Source organism: Lagopus muta, chromosome 5, assembly GCF_023343835.1.
Source record: "Lagopus muta isolate bLagMut1 chromosome 5, bLagMut1 primary, whole genome shotgun sequence".
Taxonomy (NCBI): Eukaryota; Metazoa; Chordata; class Aves; order Galliformes; family Phasianidae; genus Lagopus; species Lagopus muta.
Genome location: NC_064437.1, coordinates 13,555,919 through 13,573,990, shown reverse-complemented (window position 1 = coordinate 13,573,990; position 18,072 = coordinate 13,555,919). Strand labels below are relative to the sequence as shown.

General features: G+C 42.6%; 1 protein-coding gene across 3 annotated transcripts; it reads left to right on the top strand.

Moving 5' to 3' along the window:
- The first annotated feature begins 1,090 nt into the window (after nucleotides 1-1,090).
- On the top strand, nucleotides 1,091-17,506 carry MCOLN3 (mucolipin TRP cation channel 3). Of its 3 annotated transcripts, none has more exons than XM_048946625.1 (14): nucleotides 1,091-1,353; nucleotides 2,630-2,767; nucleotides 3,977-4,144; nucleotides 7,524-7,677; nucleotides 8,136-8,220; nucleotides 8,301-8,397; nucleotides 8,989-9,088; nucleotides 10,969-11,081; nucleotides 11,162-11,311; nucleotides 12,801-12,902; nucleotides 13,014-13,136; nucleotides 13,711-13,917; nucleotides 14,307-14,436; nucleotides 16,288-17,506. In XM_048946625.1, exons 2-14 carry the CDS (start codon nucleotides 2,678-2,680, stop codon nucleotides 16,305-16,307), a joined length of 1,539 nt encoding a protein of 512 aa, XP_048802582.1. In that variant the 5' UTR covers nucleotides 1,091-1,353; nucleotides 2,630-2,677; the 3' UTR covers nucleotides 16,308-17,506. The 3 variants fall into 3 exon arrangements, with proteins under 3 accessions (XP_048802582.1, XP_048802580.1, XP_048802581.1); XM_048946623.1 differs by having other exon boundaries at nucleotides 2,538-2,767; XM_048946624.1 differs by lacking the exon at nucleotides 1,091-1,353 and adding an exon at nucleotides 1,940-2,013 and having other exon boundaries at nucleotides 2,538-2,767.
- Nucleotides 17,507-18,072: the final 566 nt, after the last annotated feature.

The window sequence follows — 18,072 nt, the reverse complement described above, 5'->3', positions numbered from 1 at the left end:
TGGACACAGACATTGATGGCTGTAGAACAGAGGCGTGATGTTGCCAGGTGCTGCAGATGGAAGGAGCACCAGCTGCCAGCAGCACAACCGTTGCTGTCTGAACGGAGGGCACGGAGAGATTCAATACTTGCTTAATTGAATGATTTAGATTTCAGTTTGTGTGCATTACTAATTTAAGACTAATTTACTCCAATTTGCTGTGACAAAAATGGGGTCAACTTAACAGAACGGCTACAAGGAAATTATTAAAAACATACTCTGCTTTTTTTTTTTTCTTTTCTTTTGGTGGTGTCACTGACATGCTAAAGCTTGCATTTCTGCATGTAAACATTTAGGGACTTACTAAAAATACCATCTCAGTAATTAACCACTTGCTACATAATTAAGTTCATGTACAGTGTTCGCTTTATTTAATCTACTTTCTACAGTTCTACACGACTGGCAAACAACACACCTCAGGTTTGTAGTGCAACAAATGGTTGTACGCACTTCAATGCAGCTTCATTCTGTGAGCCTGGGCTGAAGCTTTGGCCACTGCCCCATCCGCTCTGCCCGTGAGTGTAACTTATTCGGCACGCGCAGATCTTGAAGGAACTGAGCCTACGTGAGCCAGGCGCAGATTTCGTTAGTAGAAACCCGCAGAGGTTTTTGTTTGCAGCGAAGGTGAGGAAAGAACGAGCTCAGCCTTCCAACACGCGGCCACCCGTCAGCCCGCATGGAGCCCCGCTTACCTGCGCGGCGTGCGGTTGTCATGGCAACGGGGAGGGGGGGGGGGGGGGATTGACGTTTCCGACAGGCAATAAGCTCGCTGCTTTTCGAGCCCGCCCCCACGCAGGGATATCGCTATTGGCTGATCTGCAGAGGGGCAGGAAAGCTTCTCGCCCCAGCGTGCGGTGCGCGAGGGGCTGCCGGCAGGTGGCTGGGTTGTGCTGGGTTGTGCTGGGCGTGTGTCGGGCGGGCGGTTCGGTGCCGTGTGATTCAGTGAGGAGCTGTGCGGTGCACAGCGATAACTCATTTTGCCCCAGCGTCATCCCCTGTGCCCGCAGCACTCCCAGATCAGTGCGTGCCCCGTCCCGCCGCTTACCCTTTGCAACTGCAATTCCGTAACCGGAAGGGTCTCTTGCATCGCGTTATGTTTTGCTCTGTTTGGTTTAATTAAAGATTTGGTACAACAAATTGTAGGACGACTGCATCGACCTCCCCTCCCGCAGCAGCAGCCCGAACCAGAACCGGGCAGGGCGGTGCCGCTCCGCGAGCATTGCCTGCAGGCGGCGGTAGGGGCCGGGAGGCCGCCGAGCTGCTGCACCCCTCCGGGCGCCGGAGCGCGGTGCGCGCAGCGGGAGCACAGCGCAGGTATTTGCATCAAAGCCTTCGCCCTGGGCTGCGGGGCGGGAGGCGGGGGGCGAGCCCGGGGAAACCCGCGCTTCTGTCCCGGCTGGGTACGGGGTGGGCTGCGAGGAGGAGGCCCCGTGGCGCTCCGCCGGCTGCGGGGCGAGGGGGAGGGGGCGAGGCGCGGTGCGGTGCGGTGCGGTGCTGCAAGGAGAGGACGGGCTGTGTGCGGCGATATCCCCTGGGGTCGGAGCCCGCGTTGTCTCAGCGTGCAGGCTGGCTGGAAAACGTGCGTTGCGTTTGTCTTGAGTGTCTTCTGCAGCTGATACCGTGAGGTCAAGAAGTACTTTTCTTGTTATCAGGCGCATGCACTGACAGCAGCGCGGCGGTGGCAGAGCATTTTGGTGCCCGATATGCTGAGAGAAAGGTGCCTGGCATCCCCGCTGCGTTGCATCCCCCGGGCGGTGCAGCCTTGGGAAACCGGAGCAGGGCCTGTCCCCATCCCTGCTAGCGGTGTCTGACCGCCGGGTCCGAACTTGTTGCCACCTGACAGCTGAGCTCCTCGTGATGCTTACCATTACCTTCGGTCGTACTGCCAGGTTCATGATCACCAGTGGTTTGCGTTCAGGCTTTTATGGATGTAACAATCAATATAGTGGTGCTAAGTGCCAGTTAGTGGCTCAGGTAATGTATCTGAATTGCACTTGGCACACTGGGGCTCTGCTTTCAGTGAAGAATTATGCTATCAGTGACGTCTGAGAAAAGCACTGTTTGTCTTGAAAACTGCATTTCTTTTGGGTACTGGACAGCTGATGGGTAACTGGGGAACACCAGCTCCAGGAAGAGATACATGTCCAGAGCGCTGCAGAGAGGTTTTAGTGCTCTTCTGGACAGGAGGAAGTGAGTCACAATGTCCTGCATATGTGGTGCTGGTGTTGGGGAACGAGAGGGGGAGAGGTTTTCCATAAGTGACTGCATCATTCCAAACGGACAGAAATTCCATTTGTAATTGAATGTTAAGTTACCTGTATGGGTTCTGCCTCCAGATCGTGTGCATTAGGAGTTAGCTCTTCAGCTCAGTGTGACATGTGGGTACCTTCACAGAAGACAAACAGCTCTGGGGCCCAGGTTGTCAGCGCAGGCTGATCTAATGCTGCTGTATTAATGCTTGCATGTTTTCCAACCGCCACAGACGTTTGTTGTTTCAGCAATGGAGACTCCTGAAGTGGCTGTAAGCAGCTGCAGCGCTCTGGATGAGGAAGGGATCTGCAGCTACAGACAACACCTGTCACTGCCACAGGAGCTGCTGGCAGAAGACCAGCTCAGGAGGAAGCTGAAGTTCTTCTTCATGAACCCATGTGAAAAATTCTGGGCCCGGGGCAGAAAACCTTGGAAACTTGGGATTCAACTGCTCAAAATAGCAATGGTTACCATTCAGGTGAGTAATGCGTAAGCAGGGACTCGATCCAATGAATTCAAATGAGGGGTGCAGATGACAAAGGCTTTTCCTTGGCCAGCGTGTAGACTGAAGGACAGACTGCAGAACTGTCTTGATCACACAGAGGTAGCATAGATCTCAGGATCCTGGATGACATACTTCTCAAACTACTGACTGAAAAAGATTTCCTGAGAGTGGAAATGAAAGAAACCATCTTTAAGGATTTCTTTTTTCCCCCTTTCCCCTCTGGTTGTTATCTGTCCCATTTTACAACTAGAAATAAAATTTTACGGCAAAAGAATCTAAATAAGATCTGGACTTTTCAGATAAAATAGGTAATTAAATCTTTGTGCTATTGATTTGCTAGTGCATTCCTGTGTGTCTTCAACACCCAGCTTGCCCACAGACTGCTTTAGTGCCTTTGCTGAGTTATCCTTATCAAAAACTAAATATCCAGTTTGCCCTGTGGCCACAAAGCTGATCCGTAGACTACTGGTTCAGACTTACCTCTGATGAGTTTCTTCACAATACTGCCAGACACTGGTTGTGAAACAATAGGCGCTGAAGAGAACTGTGAGCTCCTGCAAACAATAGAGCACATTCTTCTGGGAAACTTTCCCAGCCCGGATAGCAGCTAGCAGGGTTTTATGCCAACTTCATGAGCTGTTGCAGTATGTGATGACTCTGAAGTTATCCTGTTAAAGCGCCATTTTCATCTGTTGCTGTCAAGGCACCTTTTACTCAAACCTGAGAGAAAGACGTTTGGTTTGTTTGTTTGTTTGTTTGTTTGTTTTTGAGTTGTCCTCAATTTGCCTTTTTCTGCACTGGAGTCAGGACTTCAAAATGAGGTCTGTTTATGTCTTGTCCCACCTTTTTCTCTGAGAAATACTTAAGTTTCCTAAGGCAAATTATATTAGTGTCAGGCTGAAGTAACAAAGACATGTAACAATATATGGGTAGATTGAATTTGAGATAGTATCCTTTTCTTTGTGAAAATGCAAGTCCTTAGCCAGGAAGCTGGTCATCCTGTTGAAGGAACCATTGTTTCCTTAAAGCTTTCTTTTGACCAGCTCTGAAATGGAATAGCCTGCATGTTAGTGCCGTGTTTACCAGCGTGATGAGGGTAACTAGATGTTTTAGGACAGAATTTGTCTATTAGTGCAGAAGCCCAATTTGTCTTTGAATAGGAAATATAAATGTCTTTTTCAGCTGGTACTTTTTGGATTGAGCAATCAAATGGTGGTTGCCTTCAAAGAAGAGAACACTATTGCATTCAAACATCTCTTCTTGAAAGGGTACATGGACAGAATGGATGATACCTATGCAGTATACACACAGACAGATGTCTATGACCAAATATTCTTTGCCATCAATCAGGTAAGGATTGTCACTGCAATGAATGCAATATACACGCTCTTTACCTGGGTGCACCTTCTTCCTCTTTCATTCTGGATTGTGTCAGATTGAATGCATGTGCCTGTTGCTTAATGCTGGAATACTGACTTGCTTATGTAGTTGGTAGAGGGAAAGGCTGTGTCCCATCTATTGAATGAAAATTGTAATGTGATATACAAGAAGTAACACATTTTGAGTTAATGCTGTCCTGGAGACTTACTTTTCATGAGAAGATGAGGTTCCAGACACTGCTTTTCCTATGCTGTTTACAGGACTTTATGTTGAGATAACAAATTGGGATTGCTGAGTATTTAAGATTTTTTATTGAATGGCAGAGTACCCTGCTGGATTTTCTTAAACACGAGGCTGTAGACCTCCCACTTTTTTTTTTTTTTTTTTTCTCCTAATGGATTCAATTACAGTTTTTGGAGAGAGGGGAAAAAACAAACAAACAAACCTGTAGCCAAGCCTACCAGAGTAAATGCTGCACACAATGTGCTGTTCACCAGACAGGCTCTGAAGAGAAATGGCTCTTTGGCACATCTGTGACTTTGAGTCTTCTGTAAAAGGCAAGTGTCAGAGGCACTCGCTCAAACATAGTTGCACTTCAGTGCTTGCAGTGAACTTTCAGTCCCCATCCACAGTCAATGTACTTCAGTTCTTCAATTTTTCTTGCTGTGGGAGGCATATTTCTTTAGTGGCATTAAAGTAACATGGAGTTAAATGGAACAGGAGTGAAAGACTAGGAAAAACCTGAAATGACACAGACCTCACCGCTCTTCCTGTACCATAAGTCGTTAAGATAAAAAGTGTTGCTATATTAGTTGCTAAATTAGTTTTGTGGCCTTCTTCTGTATGCACTTCAACAGGCCCATGTTTCTCCTGTACTGAGGACTCCACATCTGGATATGGCTTTACTTCAGGTAAAGCCATTTCTGGAATGAACTAGTGGAGAAATCTGCTGTTTTTTCAGCAAAAGAAACAGTCTGGCTCTCATTGCCAGAGCAGTGGACTTGTGCAGACATCCCTGGAGCTGATCAATAGATTTTGTTCTCAATGAGCTGCTTGGATTTTAGCCAGAGTGCTTTGCAAATATTGAATTACATTTTCTACAGGGATTACAAGAAGAAAAATAACACACAGCAAAAAGGCATTTAGACCCAAATCCTACACTTTTTGCTTTTGTCAAATACCTTAAAGTGATGTGTCCAACTCGTGGCCCTTGGGCAGCATGCAGCCAGGCACAGCTGGCACTTTGGCCAGACCCTGTCCCACACCATCATGGCAGAGCCACCACTCTGCAGAACCATCACTCAGCTCCAACTGAACACCAGTGCAGTATTAACCCCCTCTGGGCTAAAACTGGGTCGTAAGGAGAGCTTCAAGATTGCAAAAAATTATACAGATTTTGCTTATTTGCGACTCCATTTTCAGTCAACGTAAACATATTACACGTGAATTTTCAAATAGAATGCACAGAATTGCAATCAAAAATCTGATCATGTCTCTCTACCAGATTTTATAAGTCCTCTCTCACCAGAGAGAAATACTCCTCACTTCACAGTCACACCTTATCTATGTCATTGCTTTCTGCAGTGTGTACATTTGTGAACAACTGTGCTCAAGGATGAAGTACAGGAGTAAAATTTCATCAAAAATCTTTACTGAAGACCTTTAGAACTCACTAAGAATTGCAACCACTTCCATCAAAACGGACTGATGTGTTAGTTTCACAAAAACAAGGTCAAATGTCCCGCTAGTTCTGTATTTTTATTGCTTTACTTATATACATAAACTATAGTATATATTTTGTGGGTGCTCCTCTGCAAGTAATGCTTCCTGTTTTATTATGTTGGCCCACAGTGTCAGGGACAAATTTTAGTGGGGTGGCAGTAAAGCTGAACCTTCCCACCGCTATCCCATTATGTGTGGTTGCAGTGTGGCAAATGGCAGCAGAGGGGCAGTCTGACAGCATGGTGTCTGGCATGGAAGTGTGTATGAAGGAAAGCTGTGTTGTTTAATTTCTCCATGCAGAAAAATGCAAGATCTTGCCCCTGGATCGGGGCAACCCTCACTACTAATACAAGCTAGAGATGAAAGGGAAATTGCAGCCCTGACAGAACAAATGTAGGGGTACTGGTGGATGGAAAGGTAGACATCAGCCAGCAATGTGCTTTGCAGCCCAAAAAGCCAACCACATCCTGGCCTGTATCAAAAGAAGCATGGCCAGCAGTGTGAGCATGGCGATGGTTCCCTCTGATCTGTATTGCTGAGGCCTTTCCTGGAGTATTGCCTTCAGATGTGGATTCCTCAGTACAGGAGGGACATGGACCTGTTGAAGTGCATCCAGAAGAAGGCCACAAAATAATCCCAGAGATGGAACACCTCTCCTAGAAGGACAGGTAAGAGAGCTGGAGCTGTTCAGCCTGGAGAAGAGAAGGCTGCCATGTGACCTGATAGTGGCCTTTCAGTATCTAAAGGGAAGCTATAGAAAAGAAAGGGACAGACTCTTTAGCAGGATCTGTGGTGGTAGAACAAGGGGAAATGGCTTCAAGCTCAGGGAGGGTAGATTTAGGTTAGATGTGAGGAAAAAGTCTTTTACAGTAAGGGTAGTGAGGCACTGGAACAAACTGTCTAGAGATGTGGTTGATGCCTCATCACTCAAGACTTTCAATGTGAGTTTGGATCAAGCTCTGGGCAGCCTGATCTAGCTGTGCATGTTCCTGTTCATTGTAGGGGATTTGGACTAGATGACCTTTAAAGGTCCCTTCCAACTTTAAGGAGTCTATAAAAAAATGTCACACATTGAACACATATGGTGACCAAACAGTGGATGTGAGCACAGTGAGGTGGTGGGTGATGCATTTCAGCAGTGGCAAAAGGAACAGTAGATCACCTCCACTGGCACAGATTTGTCTGGGTATGGCATGTGGCCTCCTTCTCATTGCTGGTGAAAATGCACAGCTAATAGTGGTGACCATGCTGAAAGAGAGTGTTTTGTAGCTGAGAATGTGCTCTATTCCGTAATATTATTATGCTCTTTGTATCAGTTGTAGTTTGGAAATAATTAAGAGGCATTACTTTTGGATTGACCTTTGTAAATGCAGTCCTAGACAATTCCTCTTTATTCAGTGCAGCCCAGGAAAGCCAACAGGTTGTACACCCATGCTTTAAAGTATATGAAGACTCAGCTGTAGTGTGACGAACATTTCTAAGTTCTTTAGATGATCTTTTAACTAAAAAGAAAGGTTATGGCATAAATCTAAACTCTTGTTATCTTTGTGTGTGTTAGTTTGTTTCCCAAGAGATCGGTAGTTCTGGTGCCATCTAACTTTGTTAATCTCTTTGTTCTGAACTTTAGTACTTACAGTTGCCCAACATTTCTGTTGGAAACCATGCTTATGAGAAGAAAGGAGCAGAAGAGACAGCTCTGGCTGTATGTCAACAGTTCTACAAGCAAGGAACCATCTGTCCTGGAAATGACACCTTTGATATAGACCCAGAGATTGTGACTGGTGATGAATCTAATCTGTTCTATTATTTCTTTGGGAGGAGGGACCCTACACTTGAAGATACATTCTTAGTGAACATCCAGTATTTTATAGTTGTATCAAATGATCTGTACTGAACTTATTACTAGCCAAAACTGGTAAGAAAATGACTGTGTAACTAACCTTCCTTTCAGGGAAACAGTCCTTTATATCTACTGCACAAACAGTGATGCTGTTAGCACTATGACTGTACAAGGCTGATTTCAGGCGCCTTCCCGGTGAATTCATGCTGAATAACTTGGCTGATGTTCAGAAAGCCAACGTATTTGTAACCGAGACTCCAAAGTGACTCATCACTTAAGTATGCTATCTTTACTGCTCTAGACAACTGCACTTCACAGCGTTGGGAGTGGGAAGGGCAGATTACAGTTAAAGAGCGTGATAACCTCCGAGATATTATTGTGAGTACTTATCCATTGCAGACTGCTTCTACATTGAGCCATTGATGTCTTTAGACAACAGAACAGTGGGAAAGCACAATTTGAATTTCACTCTGGATTTTCACAGGTAAGAAGGAGTAAATACCTCCTGCATTGATGTTTTTGTGCATTTTCTTTGCAAAAAACTAATGTGAGACCCTGTTCCAGGCTAGTGGCAGTGCAACTCATGTTCAATCTGAAGGCAATCAACCTCCAGACCGTTCGTCACCATGAGCTCCCTGACTGTTACGATTTCACCCTGACGGTACACTGATGTCTCCCCTGTGTCTTTCAGTTCAAAAATGAGAAATCATTCATGCTTATTTACTATATGCAGTCAGTGCAGATGTTTTCTGAGGAGTGCTGGGCACCATTCTGTGTCCTCAGTGGAGTCTGGATTACTCTGCCATGAATTAGTACCCTGTAAACTACTCTCAAGTGTTACTGTAGGTTTGGGCACATGTAATACAGTCCTCATGTGCTTGTTCAGTTTACAGTTCAGTTTACAGTTTTGTAATCTAATCCCATTGAAGGATGGGAAGAGCATGAACTTCTCTTCAGAGAGATGTTTCTAGGAATGTGTTGCGTTTTTATTTTTCAGACCATGGGGATGTGGGGCTGTACATAAAAGAATTCCACCTGTATTTTGGTATTTACTTAATCAAGTAATACCAGACTTGTTTTTCATTTTGTCAAGACTTGACTTGAATAAACAGGAATTACTTTAATCATAAGCAGCTTTCATAACTTCTGCCTGAGAAGAATTATTCTGAATTATTGTGCAAACTTAGCAGTACAATATACTAAATATATAATGTTTTAACAGTCACTTCTAATTAATTTTTTGTTACTGCAGATAGTGTTTGATAATAAAGCCCACAGTGGAAGAATCAAAATCAGTCTAGACAATGAAATAGAGATCAGGGAATGTAAAGACTGGCATGTTTCTGGATCAAGTAAGTGATACAACTTAAATTTTCTTGCTAGTTAGCCTTTATTTAAAGATGAGGCACTACTGACATACGCTGTCTAATAGGTACACTCCAAATCCTGTTTGTTTGTTTTTTGGGAAGAATTGTTCTTAAACAGCCGTGAAACCTTGTACCATTGATACTGTTGCACCAAAATGTTTTCATCATTCTGGTTTTGGCTGTTGAGCTTAAGCTGCTCACTGTTTACAGCAGGCTGTGAAGCATTGCTCTAGCACCAGGCAACGGAAGGACATGCGATAGTGGTGGAAAGTTGAACCTGATTCACTCTTATTTCAGGACTTAACAGCAGGCAGATAAGGAAGCACTGTTGTGCTGCTAGGAAGGGCTGCTAGAATGAAAGAGCCAGAAATACTCCTGATTGCTGCTTAAACATACTTTAGTGTGTATCTGAGTCTAACTGAGATGTGCAGCATGGTTGAGTATAATTAAATAGTAGATAATAGGAGCACCCTTTGTTGGGAGCTATTATCTCCAGTCAAAACTTTGCCAGATATCTTTGTAAATTAATCTCTTTGAACACCAGAAGCTTTGCAGGATTTTAAATTCCACTTATTTTTCATTGGGGCTTTTATTTATTTATTTATGATGAAAGAAGTCTATTTTTCTATTTTGTTGCTGTACCTGCATTAGGAAATTCCCTCGTCAACAGCTGGTATTAAGAAAAGGAGAGTTGTTTTTTTTAAGATTCTAGCTGGAATTAATTTTATGAATTCAATGAAATGCATCACAGAGGACGAAACGTGCTGTTTAAGCAAACATACAATCTGCTAAACCATCAGCTGGCTTTGTTAGATGCCGTGTTATACATGTACACCAGATGGCATGCTACCTCTAAGAGATTACTGGTGCAGCAGGATAAGGGTTTGATAGCAGGCCTCTATAATAATGTGCATTTGACATTGATGTAGATTGCCTCTCTGACAGTTTTCAGTATCATCTCCTGAAGTACTCTGTACTATTTTTTGAAAGCCAAACAAAAATACAAAGGCAGTGATGTCAAATGCTGCTATTCTGAACCATGCAGAACAACCTGCAGAACCATCTTGTTTGGCACCAGTACACGTGCCAGAGACTTCTAAACAAGAAGAAGGTGGGCTTTTTCTGGGTAGCTGGTATCTCTGTGATGTCTACTAGTGTATCAGCACCCCATTTTGGAAACTTGCTGCTGCCCATTCTTTCATCCTTAGCATTAATTTTCTTCAGTTTTTTTTTTCTAAAATGTAGGAATTCTTTTAGAATTAAAAATCAAATCCTCATACTAACTCCATCTAGATTCTGCTATACGATAAGGACAAAAAGGAAAAAGATGTCTACCAGTAGTTTTTTGGTGCAAAAATTGTCCGTAAATGATCAAGAATGTTATTTTTAGTAAAAAAAGATATGGAGAGATCATGTCTAGCTTAGTGTTGGTCATAGCTATCTGAGTAGTAGTGCAAACTAAGGACAGAAGAGCCAACTGATAGTCAAATTCTGTTCTGGAAGAGAAGATACATATTGTAGAATTCCTGAGATTGTTTTTTTTATACAAATGTTTGGCTCAAAGGGCCATTCCAGTGCTTGCAAAATAGACAAGTCCTACCTCCCATTCTGCAGCATTCACACTTTGATATATGACATTTTTGAGATGGTGTCAACCTTTCCAAATTAGCTGGATAGGTATTGGCAGTGCAGATATACTTGTGTGTCTCTTGAAAATGTCAGACGAGCTTTTGTGGGAAAAATGTAAGGATAAACATAGCAAACATCAAAAACTGATTCATACTTCAATTCTCAAGATGAAATGCATCTGATTATATATAAATGCATGATTATATATATAAACATGTATGTTTTTGTTCCTGCAGTACAGAAGAATACGCATTACATGATGATTTTTGATGCTTTTGTCATACTCATCTGTCTGAGTTCGCTGATCCTTTGCACGCGATCAGTGGTCAAAGGAATTCGGCTCCAAAGAGTGGGTATGACTCTTCCTTTGGAAAGCCTTTGTGTTTTGCATTAGTCTAATGAACTTTTCCCTCTTTTCCTTTCCCCCAGGAATTTGTAAGTTTTTTTCTATATTACTACAAGAAAGAAGTATCTTACAATGATCAGATGGAATTTGTCAATGGCTGGTATATCCTCATTATGGTTAGTGATGTCCTAACTATCACTGGATCAACTCTCAAAATGGAGATACAGGCCAAGGTAAGATACTCACACTGCTAGGTGGAAGCAATTTCTGTCTCACCTAGGTTTAAATCTCTGAGGTCTCTAGGCTGGCTGTACTCGATTCCAACTGGCAAAAATGTCAAAACTCTATTTTCTTGTCTGGAATTATAACTCAAGTGTATTGTTCCCAAATATCCCTATATATTATAGTTCTAATTCTCTTTGCTCCTTTCAAGTGCTTAACTGACATAGAGATTTTCTTCTTAAGCATCACTTTTCTGCATTCCTAGCTTATGGTTTCCAGCATGTACCTAACGCTCAGCCACAGCCTGGTTTAGCCTTCAATTTCTAAAATAAACTAACTACAGAAAATAAATAAATATGAAATGTTGGGCAACAAAAATTGCAATATGTTACACTGAAGCACTCTAGTATTCAGATCATGCTGTTTTTTTTACTGAATCTGTATCAGACTTTGAAGCATAGCATTGCAACACAACAGACTTTGGACGGCAGTGATGAAAGGACAGAGCTGAAATCAATCTGGTGACTGCTTGATTATCACACATTGCTCTGTCTTACTTTAGGAGCTGTAAACTTAGATGTAGAAAGGAGCTAAGATGAGAGAGGTCCATGCTCACTCAGAAGAGGTCCATTCTCTCATGGAAAGGAGTGAATGCTTTTTATTCAAGTCAGCTGTCCAGATGTGAGCATTTTGGAAAAGAGCCTCAATTCAAAGTGTAGGGTAACTTGGATGAAAATGGACCAGTATGTATAGATGGAAAAAACCCAGCTGAGTGCTGATAAAATATACATGAAGCTCTGGTCAGAACTAATTAAAAGCTAATTATTCTTCTCCTTGACAACTTTCTATACCTCACAGGCCTTTGCTACATAGCAAAATCCTCCTTAGTATTTACCTGAACTCTGCTGACACTTCAAAATATATATATTATATATATTATATATGTATATAAAATAAATATATAAAGCTTTATCTACATCCTGGAAGAGCTGTTTTTGCTCTGTAGTTCTAAAATCAGGTTTACACTCAAAGTTGGGATGTGGCAGAGAGATTCCCAAGCTGGTGTGGGGAATATGGGGAATCTGTGGTTGCAGTTGCAGCAGATTGCAGCAGCAGTGTCTGCAGGTCTGGGAACAGCACGAGGTGTCTTCAGGGCCACGCAGCAGGACCTGTTGAGTTTTGCATTGAGAGGGCTTGTCTGCATCTGCAGCTGCAGTCCAGCTGTGCTGTTAGCAAATAACGCTTAGCTTGTGGTGAGAATCTGGTTCATCAACAGTAATTTTTAAAGGCACGTGGAATGAGTAACACTTTGAAAGTTCCCTTATTTTTTGGTGACACTTCTGCTCTCTACAACATATTGCCCCAAACTGATTTCTAATGGGAGAGCTTTTTAAGGAAAACAAAGTTTCGTATTAGATCTTTGTAGTAATGAGAGTTGCAATTTAAAACCTGTCATTTGTTGTAATACCTGATTCTTTTTTTTTTCTTTTTTTCCTTTAGAGTCTGACGAGTTATGACGTTTGTAGCATACTCCTAGGAACATCCACTATGCTCGTGTGGCTTGGAGTCATTCGCTACCTAGGTTTCTTTCAGAAGTATAATGTAAGGATCTCCTGAGATCTTCATGCTGTTGGTATTTATTCTGTTTGCTGCTATAAGACAACACGAAGAAATGCCTGGTTGAATTCTTAACGTTTGCATTGCTTTCTGCAGCTTCTCATTCTAACGCTGCGAGCAGCATTACCCAACGTCATGAGGTTCTGCTGCTGTGCTGCTATGATCTATCTAGGCTATTGTTTCTGTGGATGGATTGTACTGGGGCCATACCATGTGAAGGTAACATGCTCAAGATTAAAAATGCAATGTGAATAATAGAATAGATTCTAAATGAATAAGAGTTTACTGCTGTTATCCTCTAAGTTTCCATGTCAAGACTTCCCTTAATACAAAAATCATTCATCTTCAACATGATGCTACTGTTTGGGCAGCCTGACTGTCACAACATGGTCAGACTTCCCTCTGGTTGTGAAAGCTCTGAGTCAGGAGTGGAAGCTGCTGTGACTTTCAGTCATATGGTGGGAGTCCTGCGTGGTATTTTGAGAAACCATTTTGATCTCACAGAACACTGTTATCAGACTAAAGCTTTGGAGATATTATCCTTTTTTAAGGTGAAATTGGCTTACAAATAGGAAGAGTTTACAAAAGAATGTATTGATTGCTTCTGTGTATAGGAGGGACCAACTGCTCATTCCATAAGTGCTTTCTGGTTAGCACTACGTGTTGTCATGCTCTGGGTGTACAAAATGTTCAGAGGAGCCAGTCCACAGCCATATATCTATCTCCTTCAGGTTATATACAGTCTAGGGCCCCAAATAAAGTGTCAACTGTGGATGTCCTTGTCTTTTTCCAGTTCCGTTCTCTGAATGTGGTTTCTGAATGCCTCTTTTCATTGATAAACGGAGATGACATGTTTGCCACTTTTGCAAAAATGCAGCAGAAAAGTTACTTGGTTTGGTTATTCAGTAGAATCTACCTCTACTCCTTCATCAGTCTGTTCATCTACATGGTGCTAAGTCTCTTCATTGCACTCATTACGGATACGTATGAAACTATCAAGGTAAGCATGAACTCTTAAAATTTATTTGCAATAAAAAAGACAAGATTGGTGCTATCCAGACTCTCATCCCCCTTGATATTTTGGCTTGCTGTGCAAGCCAGTTTTATGAACGAATATAAAAGCTATTTTTGAGGGCATGGAGTGATTGCAAGAGATTTTTACTTTGGTTTTCTTATAAGCCTATCTGAGTTCCTCTCCTAATGGATGCTTATTATCAACTGAAAAGTAGAAATCTCATATTCAGTTCTCTGAATCTTCTAATTTCATGCTTGAATAATACCTGAAAAGTGGTCAGGGGAGGCAAGTCTTATTTTATGTTCTTATTGTATTGCTTTAGGCTATTCTGTGCTTTAGCCTTGTTAAAGGTTTAACTAACTATCAATTTTTAGCACTACCAACAAGATGGCTTTCCAGAGACAGAACTTCAGAGATTTATATCACAGTGCAAAGACTTACCAAACTCTGGAAGGTACAGATTAGAAGAGGAAAGTTCTATATCTCTCTTCTGCTGTTGTAATGGTAAGTACCTACGTTAAAATTATACATTAATATATACGCAAATGCAACACACCACAGAATATCCCTGGTGCACTGTTTATGAAGCATAGTTGATTTGGGGGGGCAAGGAAAAAAATAAAACACTGCAATAATAAGGAACTATTTACTCAATAATGAATGCTTTATAATGAAACACTGGAGTGAAAAGTCTGTCACTGTTGCCACTGCTAAAACACACCACCCACTGCCTCACTGTGCTCACACCTGCTGTTTGCTCCCCATAAACATTCAGCAAGCATCAAGGAATGTCAGTGGGTGCCATTTTTTTCCACATGGAGGATTTCAGTGACATACCTTTGCTTCGTACAGGCTTCCATGTCAGTTGCCCTCTGCTGCCATCTATCACACAGAAACAAAATGTAACAGCATATTGGTGGGAAGGTTCAACTATTACTGTCATCCCGCCAACATCCAACTGACATCGTGGGCCAACATAATAAAACAGGAGGCATTACTTTCAGAGCAGCCCTTGTAAATACACACAGTAACTTGGGAACCCCGTATGTGTCATGTGCAAATATTCTTTCTGTACCAACAGTTGGGACTTGCTGAACTCATTCTGTGTTCTCTTATCCACTTTTTAATTATACTTTACCCATACGTTTGCAAATTTAGATGGTAGCAGGCCAGAAACTGTTGGAAAAAATCAGCTTGAAAAGACTTTAAAATGGCACACAGCTTAAGTATCATTATCGCAGCTCTTAGAGAAGGACTGCCTAACTTCCACTATGGAGAGCGTAATGCTTCAGTTACTTAACACTTTGTTTCTTCAGAGCTACCAATTGCAGGATATGTGGTTTATATTTAACCCAGCTGGCTGCAGCTCTGAGCCTTGCTTGCAGAAGGGCCCCTTGGTGTGGGAGCCTTAAACACTTGCAGCTTCCTAAAAAGATCCAAGACATTTGCATCTCCTTGTTATGGGCTTTTCTGAGGGTGATGTGTTGTTAATTGTCATGTATCTATGAAGGAGAGGAGATGAGGGCACGTTTTGGAGCCAGGACAGAGCAGAGCCTGCAGCAACACTGCCTAGAGCTGAGAGCCCTTGTTCCCACCAGTTGCATTACTTGGGATGAAAGCGTAGGATGAAGTGGAGCAGGCCTTCTTGCTCCTGGGTAAAGGGTGCTGATGTTAATATTTCCTTTTCTGTCACACCTCTCCGTGTGGTCAGGCAAGAAACAACACGAGGCAGGGATCAGGACTCTAGAAAAGCATTTGAAAGTTAAAACCTGATTGCTCTCAAGCAATTTGTTCTTCAGGAGGACTGGGTAGCCCACAAAGCCCTGGATGCAAATGGAGCTGCAGGCATCAAAGTACCTGGCTTTGGACCCTTATTTCCTAACTGATCATTTAATTATTTTATTTTGGTGGCAAATGTGATCTGTCTGTGTTCCTCATGCTATGCACATCAGTGCTCCAAACTGCTTATATCTGGAAGCAGCATGATTCTGTCCTTGGAAGCTAGACCAGGGACTGACGTCGCGGTTGCCTAGAATTAGTGGACGTTGCTCCTTCAGCTCAGTTTTGTGTCCTTCTGGCTTTACTTTGAAACAACGATCTGTGGGAACAAACAAGTATCTCAAGTGGTAAAGGTGATACAGCTTCTGTTCCTTCAATAGTCATGTGGCCCTGCAATACACATGGGGCTCCTCCAAAGTCTTTCACATGTTAAAAATGTTTTAAGATGGTTAATGGTAGTTTCATACCACCAGATACCTAATTAGATAGTTCAGATGCATTTTCAAGGCTTCCTGTACAATTTAACTATTATTTTGGTGTGTGCACCTGACGTTTTTTTCCCCTTCTCCTGCACAGGTCCTAGTGAACATATCTGATGGTCTGTGGGAGCATACCATGGAGGCTCTGAAGCAGTGCACATTGCAGGAAGTGGGTAGTTTAGAGCTGGTGGAAAATCTTACACCCTAAGTCTAAATGCTTTTCCCCAAAACCAGTGTAAACCTGTGGCAAAAGCTTGTGATATACTTGCAGCCTTTCTGGTCAGGCGCTCTCACTTCTAGCTCAGGTTTGTTTGTTTTTTAGCTTTGTTCTATTTGTTTCCTCAGTTAAAATTTTCTAGACTGCAAAGGGCATTAACAAGCTGTCTGTGTTCAGACTTGGCTAGACTAAATGGGTAGACTAGGAAGGCACAAAGAAATAGTATCAGGCAACAGTGACTTTGAGCATCAAGCTAGCCCTCAGTACTAAAGGCATTCTCTCTCATGCATTGAGTGAATTAAAGCAGTCTGGTGCCCTCAAGCAGTTTTCTATATCTGTAATACTCAAGAAAAAAAAAATTAAATCTATGACATTTGGTGAAACTTGTTTCTGGAGACAGTACAGGGGGTTGATGTACAAGCCATTCAAATATGGTTCTGAGCATCAACCAAACATTTGTATGAGGAGAAGCACCATGCGAGGAACATGGCAGTCTCCTCTCAGACAGGTGAGGACATGAAAGGCTGGAAATGAAGTCGGAGGGGTGAGGTGGGTGGAGAGATGTGGATGTCCCACATCCAGCCCCAGCCAAGGGTCCCTTACAGCATTCTGCTGAGCAGTGTGCTGACCTTACATTTTTTAAGGAATAGTCAGGCAGAAGAACTTTTAAAGTATTTATTTTTAAGTAGAGAACTTCCTTTAGTGTACCAGTCTATAAACCTGGACTAAGGTAAAGACATAGACTCTGAGAGTCATCTCACCACACATAAGAAACTAATGTTTCCTACCAAGCTGTATGACCTGGTACTGTCTGTGGCTGTCTAGAACATTAGGTCTTACACAAGTTCAGTTTTGTCAACTTAGTTTATATAGTTTGCTCATTGTGGTACTGTGCAATGGATGCCTTATTTCCTATAGTCTCTTCACTATAGGAGAAGAATAGAAAGACAAAGGAAAGCATATTTTAGATAACCTGCATTTTAAGCAACAATCCCGTAAGTGTGTGTGAAATCATGCAATGAAATTCTGTATGCTGCACACCAACACAGTGCACACTAAACACCTTTTGTCTGGATGTTTACCTACTGCAAATGCACTACAATAAACACCTGCAGTTGCGATAACTACTGTGTGTATGGGTGGTCATTTCGAGAGTAAATATTTTGCCAGGTTAGTATATAAGATTAAAAATGAACAATATGTACGATTGTACATTATGTAATTTCTGAAGCAGGACATACAGCATGCAGATGTGCACTGCCTGGAGCCAGGCTCCTTCTTGGGTGCCACAGTGAGGAGCTGGTCTCCCCTGGCTCTTGTTAACAGCTGTGCAGGGTGCCATGGGAAGCAGTAAGTGAGTGCAAAGCCTTGCACTACAGGTGCTTTTGTGCTGAAACTTCTCTGACAGCTGCTTCAGGTCCTGGACTTCTGAAGCTTTTCAAGGAGGTTCATGGCATCCTGGCCTTGAGAGGCAAACAATAAGCAACCATGTGCTCTGTTGACACTTTCAACTGCTTACAGATCTTTGACAACACACAACGTAAGAATGTGCATGTATAAGACCTGGTGTGGGTGCAGGGGCTTTTAAATCTTTCTTCTCCTCAACACATCGTGTGCTGGTTGTCACCTCATCGAGCTAAAAGCTGGGCCACGGCTTCCACACCA

Coding starts and splice junctions, on each gene's coding strand:
- MCOLN3 (XM_048946623.1), top strand. CDS start 2,540: ATGGAGACTCCTGAAGTGGCTGTAAGCAGCTGCAGCGCTCTGGATGAG. Junction 9,089..10,968: donor CTGGCATGTTTCTGGATCAA/GTAAGTGATACA, acceptor TTGTTCCTGCAG/TACAGAAGAATACGCATTAC. Junction 13,137..13,710: donor TGGGGCCATACCATGTGAAG/GTAACATGCTCA, acceptor GTCTTTTTCCAG/TTCCGTTCTCTGAATGTGGT.